At 42.5% G+C, this 16,775-nt stretch overlaps 1 protein-coding gene across 1 annotated transcript in view; it reads right to left on the bottom strand.

Annotated features, from left to right (window-relative positions):
* CREB5 (cAMP responsive element binding protein 5) overlaps positions 1 to 16,775 on the bottom strand; it is a 334,186-nt gene that overhangs the window by 240,067 nt on the left and 77,344 nt on the right. The window contains exon 4 of the mRNA XM_065883854.1: positions 8,459 to 8,631. Coding sequence (XP_065739926.1) covers positions 8,459 to 8,631 — 173 coding nt within the window. The remainder of the gene's footprint in view (positions 1 to 8,458; positions 8,632 to 16,775) is intronic.

The raw sequence follows: 16,775 nt of genomic DNA, 5'->3' as shown, positions 1-16,775 counted from the left end.
AATACATAGTATTGCAATGGGCACCAGAGGTTATCTGCAGTCCTTCTCTTTTAACTCAGAAACTACTTGTCAATCAGTTTCAGACAAGAGTTATTTATACTTTATGAGACATACAGTCTATAAGAATGTGAAAGTTACAAATAATCAGAAATGCTCCCTGGGACACTGCCGTGTTACAAGCACATGCTCAGTCTTCAAAAAAGCAAAGTGTTCTCCCAGTTGCAAAGGACCAGCTCTGCTTTATCAGGTTCATTTCTCCTAACATGCTCGCCTTGGAGAGCGTTGCACACACCATTTTCCCATGTTACTAAACCTTTTGGTGTTCTTCAAGGAATAATTACACTTAGCTCTGGGACTCTTTTAAACACAACACTGGGACTCATGTAAACCTACAGCGGTGAGCCAGCTAGGCTTTCGTGCTTCTGGCCCTGAAAACACAAAATACTGAGCCAATCCCCATGTAGGAACTCTGATAAGTACAGAAAGGTGAAGTTAATCATTGCATTTTATATTATGGGAAATATATATCCTCAACTCCCAGTGTTTAGTTATTTGGCATCTTACCCAAGGCTTACCCCTAGGAAAACACTAAATATTGATATAAGCTAAAGCCTTATGTTTCAGGTTACTATAAAGTAACCCCAAAAACAGTTAAGTCTAAAAAAGAAGACAGTGGACTGCATTTTCCCATAGAGCTGTGTCTGGCAAGATAATTGTCCCAATTTCTTACATTACACTTGTTTTATGTCTTTCACTAAAAGACTGTTCTGTTGTTAAGGTGTTTTTCTAGTCAGATCTTCAGCAATAAGCCACTTTTAGCAAAATGAGAATAAAAGAACAGTTTGTTGATAAGATTAGTGCAAGGGAGGAAACTACATAGTCTTGCATATAGCACTGAGCCCCCAAACAACTGACCTTCCAAGTAGTTTTCAAAATTAAATTTGTTATGAAAATCATCAGCTTTTTAGTGCTGGATGAGACTTTGAGAATTTTCTAGTGATGCTTCCTCATTTTACATGTGAGGAAGTCAAAACTTGGAGAAGTCAAGTTCGTCTGGACCCTTGGGACAGTGAGGTGTAGGTGGCCTGGCTTCTAGTTCTGCCTCTTGCCATCATCAGTATGACCTGGGGCAAGTCATGTAATCTCTGAACCTCACTTTACTCAGCTGTAAAACGGGTGTGTTCATTCCCACGTGATAGAATTATAAATTTGTTGTGATTCACCTAGGATTTGAGTCTGGAAGTCAGATCTCTCTGGCTTCATACGTTAGGACCCTTCTCTTGACTGTACTGGTCTCCTCTTCCCAAGCATTCCCAAGTCCTATCCTGTTCTTACCCATGTGGGCACATGAACTCATCCTTGAACTCAGATCATCTAGAGCCCCTACCAAACTCAGCTCCTGGAGGAAAACAAACCGAAAGAGAAAATATATTTGAGACAGAAAAGAAGCACTGAATGAGGACTGTGTTGCTGAGAGTGACTTGTAATCAGCTGGTTAAACTTTTCACGTATAGATGAAGGAACTGAGGCCAAGGGCTGTTGTGCACTTGGCCAAGGTTATGAACCTTTCTGAGTGGCAGAGCCTAAAACCATGACCTCTGAACCCAAGGCCAATGCTTTTCCAAGACTCCCCTCTGACCTGACATGGTTTGGCTCTGAGAAAGCTCGTCTTTTCCAGGCATATCTTTTCAACATGCTGCACAAAAGAACAAGTGTCCAAATTTACAACAGACACAGACTGAATGATCCTAGTCTACTTGCCCTAGAAGCAGTCCCTAACCTGTGCCTATCTAGTCTAGAAATGGGGGGGGGGGGGGGCGGAGAGAAGGTCAAAACACACAGAGACACTTATATGGAAGGTTCTGGAACTTTGTGAGCAGGGCTTCTGTTTGTAAGATTCAGAAATGAAATCCTCCCCCAAGAGGATGTCACAGGCAAAGTCACCTATCCACACAGGAATTAGAATAGGCTGGAAGTCACACTTCATCTGGGCGGGGGATAGGGTCTTCCTGCAAACCACAAAGCCAACTGTACAGCAACCAAATGGCTGGAGAAAGGGCAGCACTCTCAGTGCTGACTTTGGTTTTCTTACAAATAAGGGTATTTGGCCAGATCTCCCAGGTACAGGGCCTTTCTGTATCCATGTGCTCAAACAGCCCCCAATCCCCCTTCCTTGAGGGCCAGGGAACTCCTGTATATTTCTACTGAAGGACTGAAGCAGCTGCTGGCAAATCAGTGTGCCCACCTCTGCCCTTGACCGCCCTGCAGGTGTGTGAAAGCACAGAAGCTCTTTACACTGTAACCAGAGACTAAGCATTAGCCAACTCTTGTGGTTAGATGACTCTCCCAAATGGTCAGACATGCTCATGTGTCTTCCACAGCACTGGGATTGCTATGGGCAGGAGCACAGGGAAAACATGTGTTTGAAGTCCAACAGAGCCACGTTCAAAAATCTGCTCATCTCACTGGCTGAATGACTTTGGACAAGTTACTTCTCTTCCTAGAGCAAAAAAAAAAAAAAAAAAAAAATGTCTACTAATGTCTACCCCTCTGGGCTCTCGGAATGTGATAGAAAACAACATGCAAAGCTAGATCAGTGCCTGGCACATAGTAGATGTTGGATAAACGTTAGCTTCCTTTCTTCTCTTTAGTATCAGCCTGCTAATCCCGGGCTTTTCTAACAAATAGCTCAAGCCACTGAAGAGTGACTTTCAATTTTCTTTCCCAAGAAGACTAGCTGTTATGGACTGAATGTGTCTTCCTCCAAATTCATATGTTGAAGACTTAACCCCCGTGTGATGGTAGTAGGAGGTGGGGCCTTTGCGGATAATTACGTTTAAATGGGTCATGAGCCCCCATAATGGAATTAGTGTCCTAAGAAGAGAAAGAGACACTATCTCTCTGTCTCTTTCTCCTCTCTCTCTGTCAATCTGCCTGTCTCTCTCTCTCTCTCTCTCTCTCTCTCTCCATGCACGAAGAAGAGGTCAGGTGATCACACAGTGAGATGACAGCCATCTGCGAGGCAGGAAGAGAGCCCTCACCAAGAACCAAATCTGCCAGCACCTTGACCTTGAACTTTCCAGCCTCCAGAACTGTGAGAAATAAATGCCTGTTGTTTAAGCCACCGGGTCTATGGTATTTTTCTATAGCAGTCCGAGCTAAGATACCAGACTTGCTGTGTTCTGGGTGAGAAGCTGAGACACCAAGACATACAAGACTGGCCTGAGGGATCACAGGCAAGAACCAAATTCAGAGAGGAGAGCAGGGGTGTTTTTCTGCTTCCTGGAATATGCAGCATGTGCTCTGGTGTTATGGCTCTGCCCCCTTCATCTGGCCACAATACCATGTGGTATTACAACTTTTGAATGTTAAGAAACCTTATATTTCCTCAAGTATCAGTACTTAATGTTTCATTCCACACATAAAACTCTGTGAGTGGAAGGCTGCTGGCCCCCTTGTCAGAGGTAATTTCTCAAGGCTCTGTATGGGATTTAACGGGAGCCATATGGTTAAGTCCGTCAACCCTCCCAGAAAGCATCCCCTTGAAGGGCCCTCGTAAATGTTCTCCGCGCTGTGAAAGATCCAGCAACTTTCTAACAATAAAGCAATGTTCACGGCCGTGATATTCAGCAAAACACAAAGCAGGAAATAATGGCTTCTGTTCTGAATTACTCAAAGGAGGCTTCAGGCTGTCCTGGAGAAGGGTAGGGGGCAGGGGCGGGCAGTGATAAGCCGGGGCCTGCCGGTTGCTGCTTCTAGCAGGAAGAGGCTGGCCTGGACGCCGCTAGCACTGCCCGGTTGTGGGCAGTGACACTCTTAATCATGCTCCATTGGTTTGTGGAGTTTAAGAAAACTCTTAATAATGGATTTATGCACCTATGCACTTACAGAGCAAGCACATTCTTAAACTGTAACCTGCTTTGTTATCTAAGGCTTCTTTAATTGGTGCCTTTCTGTGATGGCATCATTTAGTGACCACTCTCCTTTTTTTTTTTTTTTTTCAGAGAAACAATAACACAAAAACCTTTGAATCAATTAACATTCCCATCTCGATGGACACCTCAAGCAGCAACGACAACTCATACAACAAAGCCACATGGCTCTCCCCGATGGGCAAGGTGGTGTTTCTTTTTATGCCAACAAGTTCTGAGATGTGATAAGCTCTTCTTTTTATTAGTATTATTATTAAAGAATCACATAAAAGGTGTGAGAAATACAATTTATGATGAGTATCAGTTCCTTTTTATTTTTAAATAAAACAAGATTTGCTTCTACGATATTTTATACAAATTTCTGGCTAAGTTTTAGTCTACATTGCCTAAGGACAGCTTCATGCAAATAGAGCTTATGACCAAACAGCTAATAGAGCTGCACATCACACAAACATGTATTTGCCAGGACTAAAACTGGCATATAATCAGGGAGAGGTTTCATATACACACGCTGTTGAACATGTTTTCTAGTTTCCTGATATCTTAACTAGAATATTCCACAATGGACCAGATACCTTTTGTGCAAATATCAGCCTTGGTAGGAACACTTGTATATTCTGATGTTAGATGTATCACACCTCCATTGTAAACAATTACTGTCAAATAATTTTCACCAGTAATCTAAAGAGCTTATGTATTTGCCCAATTCCATACAGAGAGCTAAATCTATGGAACATTTTGAAAACAGGAAGAAATTTTGTGGAATATTTTGGCAGTGCCTCCCATAACCCGTCAGAACTCTGTACTGATATCCATTTTTGTAGACCTCTACACTCTATATTATCTTCACAGTTCTCCTGAAGAATTACTGAGCATGAATTATCTAATAACATTGACTCCATAAAGAAAAGTCGGCTTCTTTAGGAAAGCTGGGATGTATTAAGATTATAGCCACCTACGCAACTGATTACTGACTCCTACAAAAATGTCTCATATGAGGAGAGAGAGAGAGATAAAGAGAGAAAAAGACAGAAGAGACAGAGACAGAGAGAATTTGCATTACTGTTACCTGCTCATCCACCATTTTCCCGGGTTTTGCAGACTTGGTCCTGAATTAATGAGCCTGTTACATGATATCTAATAAAAATGACTGGAGTAGAGATACTGCTTGAAATCTGCCACATATTTGGTCCAAGCCTGAATCAATTTCATCTATATTTAACACATGCTTGTTTTCTGTCTCTCCCACAGCCCATGGCTCACTCTTTTTTTTTTTTTTCACCTGGAAAACTTATCTCCTAAAATGCTACCATCAATCAGCCAAAGACACTCTTTCCGACAGAGCTTCTGCCCGTTTGACTAAGCGCAAGTAGTCACTAGTTTGGGGATGCCTCCTACACTCTCTAGCGCTGTGTGATTTTCTAGGCTGCCTTAACCACACGAGTGCAATTTGGGATATTTATACTTACCTCCAGTTTCTATTGGGATAAAAGTGCTACTTGGACAGAACTGGGCATCGGCATGGTGTGTGTGTGGGGGGGACATGGGATGCACTGAAAGTTGCCCATGTGGTTTGTCTACCTACTTTATAACCTTATTTCTTCAGATTTTTGCATACACACTCATTTTGTTCTACTTTGGCTCAATGCCTGCTCCAAAAGTATGAAAATCAAATGCGCACACAAGGATGCATAAACTTTGTCCCCCAAATCTTCCCTGAGAACAAGCACTGCTCTCACTTCCCCGTCCTTCATGTCAATATCACTCCCAATCCATTCAAACCGCTAAGTTTAAATACAACATGAAGCGGGGTAGTGGCAGAAAGGAGAACAAAAGTGGGATTGGCAACAGAAGCCGAGCACTAGTCGAAGGGAAGAAAAGGGGGGAATAGGAGACAGGCAGCCCCCTCCCTCTCCCGCAAAGTTCTAGTCGTGAACACACCCACTGGCCGCAGCAAAAGAGCCCTGTGCGTGGGCACAGGTGGGTCCCAGCCTCTCTGGCTGGATGCAGCTTAAGTGCTGAGCCTGAATGAAGACTTTCATTGCTGTTTGCTGTTTTTGTTGGCCAGTAGCCATGGCAAACATTTGCAGGTGGCTTGGCCAGATTTTGACACTTAAATATTTGAGGTTGTGATAAAAATCAGAATATTACTACAATATGGTTCTGTGCAGCCTCAGAGAAAAAAAAAGAAAACTATCTGCAATTTCAAATGCTCATTTAAAGACACAGTCTCCAGAGGGAACTCATGTTTTAAAATAAGTACTCATTTCCTCTTTGCTGAGAGAACTAAAAGAGTCAACCATCCCCAAATGTTACCACCTAGAGTTTCATTCCAAATCCACTGGTGAGATGGGTTGGGTTGTTACTTGCTGAGCCCCCATGATCATCCGGGCAAGGTTTTAGATGGGTCACGTGGAGAAAATGGAAATGACAGGAAGTAGGGGTTGGAATCAACACGGTAAGCACAACAGGGAAGGATGTGAAGCAACGAAACAGCTTCCTTCAAGCTCGGCAACAAGATAGAGTCCTAAAAGTGACAATTATCTCCTAGAACACACCAGGAGAGACACATAACACCCCAGGATTGGGAATAAACGAGAAGACAGAGTGGGTCGGGAGGTCACATGTAACAGAGAAACACCCGCACCTGTCAGGGCAGTGACACAGCCTAGGAATGTCATCCAACTGTACAGCCCTGGGCCAGCTGGGTACATTACTGACAGAGTCAATACCCATCTTAGAATTTAGTGCTAACCCTTAAATGATTGTTTCACAAAAACCAGCATTGTACTAACAATGGCCAGATACTAAGGTCCTGCAAGAGGGCAGTCCTGGGGCAGGAAGCAGAACTCCAGGGGAGAAGGAATGCTGTAAAACTGCTAGTAAACTCTAGCACATTTTACGTTTTTCTCCCCTTGAAAGGAAAATAAAATAATTACAATTAGCTTGCTTAACTGTGAATTGTTTGCCCAAAGCCAAGCCCCTGGAGTGAAGGAGTCCCTTGAGATTGAAATGCTCTCTTTAACGACCCCACCCTCTTAGTATATTATAGGTTCTTGCTTTAGGTGGTGCAACATTTGCTCCCACAGTCATCTGAGAAGAAAAGAAATCTTTAACAGAGACACTTGCGAATTTAGCATTGGCTTCTTCCAACAAAGCCAAGCATTCAAATGGCCAGATTAACTTTCTGTTTCTTGAATGGGAAACCAAATGTACCCATGGCAAACTCACAGAATAGTCATCACCCACAACTTTCATTTGTTAAGATTCATTTTCATATGTCACAACCCATCCTGATGAGTTGAGAAATGTGAGAGACAAGGTACCCTTTCTAGAGCATTCTAAGGAGGGATAAGCCATTGTCCCTAGTGCTCCCTGTTGGTGTGGAATTCTTACAAGCATTTAAAACAAGGAAGGGAAAAGACAGACTGACAAATAGTGGGACAGCTTCCAATATTTTTCTTAAAATCACTGTATCTATTATTCAATGGAATATTCAAACTAAATTCTGATGGCGTATACCAAACACAGCAAGCTCCCTTTCCTATTTTAAACAGAGAATTCTGGGAAAAGAGAGCAAGCAGTTCTCAGCATCCAGCAACATAAATTTATCATAGCTCTTTGGCTTAAGTTACTACCTTTTCTTTCTAAGATCACAAGCACTCTTAAATCTTTTATTTCCTTTCCACTTTACTCTTGTGAGGGTGGAAAGAAGAGATACCATCCTCATTCTGGAGAGAAGGAAGCTGGGCTAGAGATCCTGCATTTCTAAGAAGCGCCTGGGTAATATCCACGCTGCCGGTCCTCAGACCACACTCTGAGTAACAAGGGCCGAGAGCTATCACCTGATACTTAGAAGTGAGCTCTCTTTCCATCCCATAATACACAATGTCTGGGAGCATTCTACCTATTTTTCTCAATGCCTCAGTGTTGTCTTTTTTTACATATGTGAGAGGGATAGGGCCTGCTTTCTTTGTTTTGTCTACTCCAGGAATGAATATGGACCAATGCAGAGAGAGAGGAGAGCTAATGAGAAGGTATTAAAAAGGAAGAGAAGCACAGAAGAAATGATCAGAGGGAAGGAGGACCATGGAAATACACCAAAGACACAGGTGATGGGCTTAGACCTTAGGAATGGAGGGACATACTCTGTTAGGGAGGAGGCTGGGCAGGTGACACTTCCCTCCATCATCCTCAAGCATTTGTCCTGAGAACCATGCTCTGCTCTCAACATCCATGGGGTTTCCCCATGGTCATCTTGAAGTTCAAGAATCTTGTTTGAAGAAACAATGACACAGAATGACTTGCTTTTCTCCCCAAAGTCAGGTTCAAAGAGCTTCCACCAAACAGAGACTCCCTCTTCCCTTCTCCCATCAAAAACATCACTCTGAGCTCTAGGCAATATCACACCAGCCAGGAAAACCAACTTCTGTCTTATCCAACCTGAGGACTAGAAACCAGGAGAAAGTCTAGAACATTCCCTGAGCTCCAGCCAGGACCCAGAGACAGCGAAGAGGTCTCCTTACCCGATCTGGCGGTTGGTGGAAGGTGCCTGTGTGATGACAGAGCTGGACTGGGGTGACGGCATGGCTTGCTGAATCACAACGCTGGTGTCATGGTTGGGCATCCGGGTGCTGCCAAGCTGGTGAGCTCCAGGCCCCACCATGGCCCCACCAACGGTGTTATGCATCGAGATATTCTGCCCAGAGAAGACAGAAGACAGAGGGAAAAGGGTCAGAAGAGGTGAATGCTTTAGTCTACTCTCAAGCTCTCAAAGGCCAAAATGGGGAATCTGGTCATGTCAACTAAATACAAGAGTTATGGCTTCTGGCAAGCCATGGGTCCATTTATCTTTGGTACAACTTACAGCTACGATGAGATGAAAAATAACTATCCACCTTAAGAGGAAAGCACATAAGAAAATACCTGGAAGTTCGCTAATCACCCTGCCGCCATCCCAATGGGAGGTTTACATCAGGGATGTTTAGTGCATATCTGTTCTGACTTGGTGTGATATATATTGCATTTGAAAATGATTTCTGTGGTAAGTGCATAATACTATGATTTAGCGAAGAGCCATTCAGCACCCTGCTTTGAATGACAAGCACACTTGTTATTTTTTCTTTTTCAGTCCTATAAGACTAACCACCTCTTCTTTTTTTCCAGGAAACTACTTTTCCAAATCATAATCCGGGTACTCATGACCCAAGCTCAACAACCTGGGGACTGAGGATGAACGACTGGAAAAGACAACAGGGTGTCTGGGATCCAATGACAGGAGTGAGAGTTACAACTCTGCTGTATTTCCATAAAATCAATCTCTAACAATTTGGTGGAATGATGGAATACTGACAATGATTTCTCGTCTGTTTACTTGTTCATTGTCTTTTCCTCAAGAATATAGAATGTCTGTGTTCATTATTCTATCCATGGTGCTTAGAGCACAGCAGGCAGTTAGTAAACAAACACTGCATGAAAGTAGTGAAGAAAATAATGACACAACTGAGTCACTTGAGGGACCTAATATCATGTATTTATTTCTGATGACTTGAACGAAGGTTTCTTTGTTTAAAATTCAAAACTAAGGTAAAATATGCATGATAAAGCTGGCTTAAAAGACAGCTCTTCCTAGAAAAGAATGTCAATGGGACAACAAGAGAGGATTCACACTGAGGCGGAAGAGGGCTGATCAACATGGTGGGGCTGAAATGTGAGAAATTCAGAACCTAGAAGAGAAAAAGAAAGTTCAGGGCAAAGCAACATAAGTCAGTGGGCCTCTGGAAACAGCCAGGGACAGCCCTTCAGCCTTGAAGGGTAGGGAAATCTGAGAGGGCAGTTGGACAATGGGTTGAGGATGACAGGAAAGAAATGGGAGTGTCACTAGCCATTTACTAGAGGAAAAATATCTATCTGTCTGCGCTTTGGCAAAGAAAAAAAAAAAAAGTTACCCAGGACTACTAGTAGTGGTTCTTTGAAGTTCTTCTGGAAAGAACAGGATTTCCTGCACTGTGTGTTAAATGACGGTGATAACATATATGGTATCGGGGGTGCTTGTGTCCATCACACTGCACCTTTCCCAGGTTTCTGATTTCTATACCCTGACCACACAGCTTGTCAGGAGCCCAGATGGCAACTGGGCACCTGGCTTAGACTGTAAGCCGACTGTTGTCTTGAGATCCCGAAGGCATGAACAGGCTTAGACACACACACATGATCCAAAGGCTCCCCTTATACACTGGAAGGTTTTTCTGACGTGGGAGAATATTGTGGTTGCTTAAAGTGAGATGAAAGGAAATGGTGATTTGTATTGGGGTGGCTAGCACAGGGATACGCTTGAGTTCTTTTTATAGGATCTAGAGGCGTAGAGAATCAAACTAAAAGTAATAGCGAAAATAAAGGTAATCGTTATTTCTTTCGAAAGTGAACCTTCACCAACTTATTTCTCTAGGTCTTAGTGAGGTTGTGATGAAGTAAACATTGTAAGTATTATCTTTCCAGTGTTTAGATCCTTAAAGATATTTGAAATTTTTCATCCTGTTCACAGTCACCTACTTTGTCAATAATAGATCTGAGGCACAGAAGGATTTCTGACTCTCTTTTTATTATTCCTGTTGTGCTGTGCTAGTGAAAGTTATCAATAGAGCTATACAATTTTTAAAATAATATTCTCTTTAAGTTCACAAACAATAATATAAAATGTCTGAACCCTCCTTTGGCACCTCTCTTCTATCACCCCCACCTGGAGTCCCCAAGTACCATGAAGTCAATGTAAGCACCCTTCTCTTTCCGTCTCTTTTTCCACCAACTTCCACCCAACCACCATCTTCTTTCCTGGATTAAACAAGTGCTCTCCTAACTGGTTCCTTGTCATTCACTTGATTTCCGTTCCTCCTCTTTCCCATAATACAGCCACAGTCACCCTTTCAAAAGGCAAAACTGATCTCATCGCACGCAAATCCAGCTACATGGCCCACCCTCTCCATGCTTCTTAGGTGGCTTCTCATGGTTCAGAAGACCCCGACAGCACTCTCAGTGTGACCTCCAAGGCCTGTAGGACACCCTTCCTACCTCCCCTGCTCATCTCACACCACCTTCACTCTGGCTCTCTGCGATTCACTCCACCTGCATGAATTTTCCTGCTCTCATACTGAAGATGCTCCATTTCAGCGCAGAGCTGAATATGCTGTTTTCTGCCACCTGTACTCTTCCCCAGACTCCACCTTCAAATCACAAACTAAGCATCATGAGAGAAAGCCTTCCCTGACCTCTCCAATGAGGGGCACCATCTCCCCCTCCTTCACAGCACTTTTCACAAGTTTACAATTGTCTTTGATTATTTGATCAATATCTGTTTCTCCCTCTAGAATCTAAGCACAATGAGAGAAGAGACTAAGTCCAACTTTACTCCGCATTGAGTCTCCGTGGCCCAGATCAGTGCCTGGTACAGTAGGCTTGCAGTAAATAGTGAGAGAATGAGTAAATTATAAAATGACATTCCTAGAATATTCAGTATAATGAAATCTTATCTTTTATTACCTGGGCGATTTTTGAGAATGCTAACTCTTTTGTTTATTTACCTTGAAATCTCAAAGCATGATCACAATAAAAGATGTTAAGATATGTTAGATGTTAACATACTTGTTTGATTATGGGGTAGAGACATAGAGAGGATTAGAATTAAGAAGAAAGCCACAAACGTGGAACGTAGATTAGAAAGTAAAGCCTTTGAGAAAACATTAAACGAGCCCTTCAAGGAAGATACCAAGAAACGAGCTTCAAGCCTTTCAGCACTTTGGCTCAAATGATATGTCCATAATCATTCTTAATCTCCACCATGGAAACCAAAAAAAACTTGGTTCAAAACTTCTGAAACCTGGTGCAAAGACACTGGTTTGATTTCTTCAGCATAAAGCATGTTAAATGAGAGAAAGAAATAACTCTCTCCTCAAAAAGTTTAAGAATCTTCTCTGAGAACCACTAAAAAGAATAAAAAAAGACTATCTAGGATATACTTCACACCCTCCCCCACCAACATTTTTAAGAGATCTCTTTGTCTCTGTGATCTCCACCAGAGATGGAAAAAGCTCTTGAAAGTTATATCCTAATATTTCAAAAATCTCCTTTCTCCCTAACGCATGAAATCTGCAAATTCTCCAGCCTCCTTCACCCAGACCCAGAGAATAATTTCAAAACATTTTGGAAAAATAAACAAATTTAAGCGAGAATTATCATTTCACATTAAGAGAAGTTTTTTTTTTTTTTTTTTCTGTCAGCATTACATAGTAACTCAAACATGAAATTACTTCTGAGTTCACATTTTCCCAATTATGGGTTCAAAACCTGTCTTCCTTGATAAAAGAATGGCATTTTATCTTTAAATAAATATCCAATTTCAAAAACACAAAGAATGACTATATCTTGCTGAGTTATTTTTGTTAGCATAGGTGAGTAGACTTGGAGCTGGTGAAACAACGTCACCAAACAGCGGTTGGATGTCAATATGCAGGGAAGGATCTGAGGTGTTCCGGGAGGCTCAGCCTTTGGCCTTTTCTTGTTCAACATTTTTATCAACCACTTGGATGAAGATGTAAAAATCATGCTTGTCAAATCTGTGGGTGACACAATGTTGGGAGACGTCGCTAACATTCTGGATAGTAGAACAAGGTTTTACTTGAGCCAACTGTGTGATCTGGCCTCCAAAAATGCTAACATAAATCTAGGTTGTTGTAGGAGAAGTGTGATGTCCAGATCAAGGGATGCAATTATTCTACTGTCAAGCACATCGGACTGACCACACTTGGCCACCACAGTTTAAGGGGAAAAATGACAAATAGAAGGGAATGAAAGCAATGGAGGCATCCAAAATGCATCACAGGAAGAATGGTAGAAGAATCAGGGAATATTTAGTCTGAAGAAAAGAAGGCTTAGAGGTCATGCTAACTGCCTTCCAAATATTTGCGGGATTAGACATAGTCTATGTCGCTCCAGAGGGCATAATTTCAAAAAATGGGATCCCGATGACAAAAGCCAACAATAACTAAAATTTGAGTACCTATTGAAGCAGCTATTATGGTAGATACTTTATAAACTGCATCTCTGATCTTCACACTGACCCTACAAGATAGGCATTGTTATCCTTACATTAAGAGTAAAACTCCACACCATCACTAATACCATTCCATTCCCCTTTGGCCACACTCACTCCTTCTGGACAGAGGCTTTAAAAATAGAAATTCGACCTTTTGTTGGGGTAAATTTACCAATATGTAGGGATAGGCAAAGATAAAACAAGTTGCCTTATAAAGTCCTAGCATCAGTAGGGAGTAGTGCCATCTGTTAATGTCACTAAGAGGATTCTTGCATCAGGAGGGAGATGGCACTAGATGACCTCCAAGGTCTCTTCTTGCTAAGATTCTCTCATAATACACGGTTCATACTTTGGTTCAAATGCTTCCAAATGATTAGTAACGTGTGATAATGTTGAAAATATACTGGTTTAGGAGTCAGGAGGTCTCTTCTACTTCAGTCTCTCTAACCCTCCTTGTAGCCATGTAACCTGCATAAATCATTCAGCTTCCCTTGGCTTCACAGCCTCATCACTAGAAGGAGGGGTGAGGACCACATGGTCTCCATGATCTTTTACAGCTCTGATGCTCCGCAAGTCTTTTCTACGTTACATCTTATGAGACGCTAAATATCCAAACAGACTCCTTAGACTCTGATTCACGGGCCTACAAACATTGATTTTTCTCCGTAACCATAAGCTTTTGCAGAAATAAGCCTTCCAAAAATTACCGTTTTCCACCAGACCCAAGGATCACGATTCAAGAAACAGCTAACAAAAAGTAAAATTTCTCAAACAGCAAAGATGATAAAGTTCCTCAGACAAACCATCTTCACCTAAATTTTCCCCTCCTTAGTTCAAATTTATCCCCATGTCCTTGGCCTTCTTATTCCCTTCATGCCCTGCAATATACCTTGCTCTCCATTCACTGTTGTTCTGAGACATGAAGGGCGTGAATGGGATGAGAACCAGGGTAATAATGAGTCTTGACTGCATAGTCAGTGAGCTGGAGGCAGAGTGGTAATTGTCCTGCATGCATGGGCTTGGAATACAATATACAAAAAACAACCTGATGTATATGAATGTACGTCCATGCTCTTACAAACAACTATAATTTTAGGGTGTGGTAATGAAGGATGAAAGGAGGTGGACCACCAGTGAAAGTGAAGCTTGGAGCACAGAGGCAAAATGATGTTGATTCCCATGAAGTACCAAAATGTTATCTTCAAATCTATATTCTTTCCAACTGCCAAGGTGTAGAAACTTTATAAGTTTCTCTACAAAGAGCCAGGGTCATCCCGACATGTGTTTACAAGCTGAGTTGTGCAATCTCAGAATTGTCTGCATCTTAATGATGCCCGGGCAGTTATGAAGACTTTCAGAACTTCCCAGATGTAAACATCGAGGAACTGCATCCAAAAGGTCTCTGAGACTTTCACAGAATAACAAAGGTTCTAATCTTCTGGAAGGCACTAGGCTCTCTGGAGGTGTAGGAGGGATTCTAGAGGGTGTTGACTCCTTTCTGGTGCTCTTGGGAGCTGGAACAGTAGGAGTGTTTTGAATCTTACTGAGAGGGTGGGCTGCTCCATGACAGAGGAACCAGTGAGGTATTAGAGGAGGCAAGGCAGGGGGCTGGGGGAGACCAGGGGACACGCAGGCTGCCTCTCTCTCCTTGGCGTAGTCACACAGTGCAAGATGGACCACATAAGATAAGACACCATCTCAGGCAACCTCTGCAGGAGAGGAAGGGAGAAGAGAGCACAGGGTACTGTGAAAATGCTAGCTTTGACATGTACTTTTAATTCTGCTTTTTCAGAGTTTGCTACTTATCCCTGGAGAGTTGTAAAAGGAACAAAAGTACAGAAGGAAAACATGAGAACTGCAATTGGGCTCAAGTTCACTTCAGCTCTATATCATCTGGGGCATGTTATTTAAGTTCTCTGAGCCATACCTTCCTCATCTTTAAAATGGAGATAATCATCTAATGGGCCGGATTGTAGAGTTTCACGTGAGATAACAAATGTTCCATCATAGTGCCTGACAGCAAATGTGTCCTTCTTTCCTTTTAGTAAAGTTTAGAATGGGAAGCTCAGAGAGTAATGGTTCATTCTGGGTGGCTACTCCCTGTGATTGATATTAATGGAAATACTATAAATAATGGCTAACACTTACACAGCATGACCATATGTCAGAAAACTCATTTAATCCTTATCATCAGCCTAGGAGTTTGGTATGATTATTATCCCCGTTTTACAGATGAGGAAACTGAGGCACAGAGAGGTTAAGTGTCCTCAAAGTCACACAACCAATAAGTGGAGAAGCTCGTAACTAGGCAGTTTGGCTTCAGAATCCAGGCTGTTACCTACTAAGCCACACTGCCTCTATAGTCTCTCTGTAAAAATATTTTCTAGCGGAAAGTGACACGGCAAAAAATGAAGTATACCTGATATCCTTTCTAAGGACATTAAAAGAAGTTATTAACTGATGCTGGTATGTGATCCTGAGAACTAGAGTCTATCTATCATACCATTAATCTGGATCAATGTCATCACCACTGTCTTCACACCCAGCAAAGCCTGGGGATCCAACATTAATTCATTTCAAAGTAACTGATTAGCAACCCTTGTCTCGAGGTCATGTTGGCTGCACAGGCATTTCTAAACTGATTTACAATGAATAGTGCAGATTAGGATTAGGGAGGGAAGGCTGTAGTTCAAAAAGTGTTGATCAATACGGTTATCAAATTACCAAAACAAACAAGCAACCATCACTAGCTCACTCTTTGATGTTAGTTCACCTTCCTTAAGAGTTCCAAGAGCTCAGGGAAAGCCTGAGAAAGAGACCATTTCTCTGACGTCTGGATCAAGTTCAACTTCTAAGGCAACTTCCCTTGCAATGGGTAGAAAGGCAGCTCGCACACTGATGTAACCCTCAGTGGCCTTGGCCCACTCACACATTTCCAGGAAGCAGGCAGTCCCCCTGACTGGGGCTCTAGACGTCAGTCTGCAGGATAGAGAGCAGCAAGATCCGTCTGACTGGTCCATGCTCTCCTCCAATCCCAGACCTCTGTTATCCTTTCTAATACCGGGTTTGAGGCAGCAGAGCCCTGAAGCATCCCTGTAAGCATTTTATAGCTATTCATTTAGTACTGTAGTAAAATGCTCAAGACAATAAATGTCTTCTTGGGTGCCACCCTTGACTGTGAAAAAGAGTTTTGGGGTGTCTCTCAAAGATCCTGCTCCTTCCTGTTCAGATTCTCAGTGCCTTGGACTGTCCGTGTCTCTGCTCTTATCTCCCACGTTACCGTCTTGGTCGCTTCTGCTAAATATCATCTTATGGGATAGAACAAATGAAACGGCACTAGGACTTCATTCAGGTTACTAGAATTACAGTGGAGCAAATTTCTGGGGCTGCTGTATATACAGATATCCTGGAAGTTAGAAATTCATTTAACTCCACTGAAAATGATACTGTACGTCGTACTGCTAACTGGTAAGCTTCCTCATTTCTCAAGAATCTTCTTCCAGAAAGCTGTGCATTCCTTCATGGCACCAGCCTACTTAAACACTTCTGCTGGCCATCCATGACCTCCTACGTGTACCTTCCCATTGACTTCAGCCTTTTACAAACTGGTCCCCATCAATCTTTCCCACATCACCTCCTGGCAACCCATCCTCCCCATCCCCTCCCCTACCACTCACACACACAGACCTCAATGCTTCTTGACTATCCCACACCATTTCATGTCTCTTTTTCACCTTTGCACACAGCACTTCCTC

Source organism: Phocoena phocoena, chromosome 9, assembly GCF_963924675.1.
Source record: "Phocoena phocoena chromosome 9, mPhoPho1.1, whole genome shotgun sequence".
Lineage (NCBI taxonomy): Eukaryota > Metazoa > Chordata > Mammalia > Artiodactyla > Phocoenidae > Phocoena > Phocoena phocoena.
This window is presented reverse-complemented; position numbering and strand designations above follow the sequence as displayed.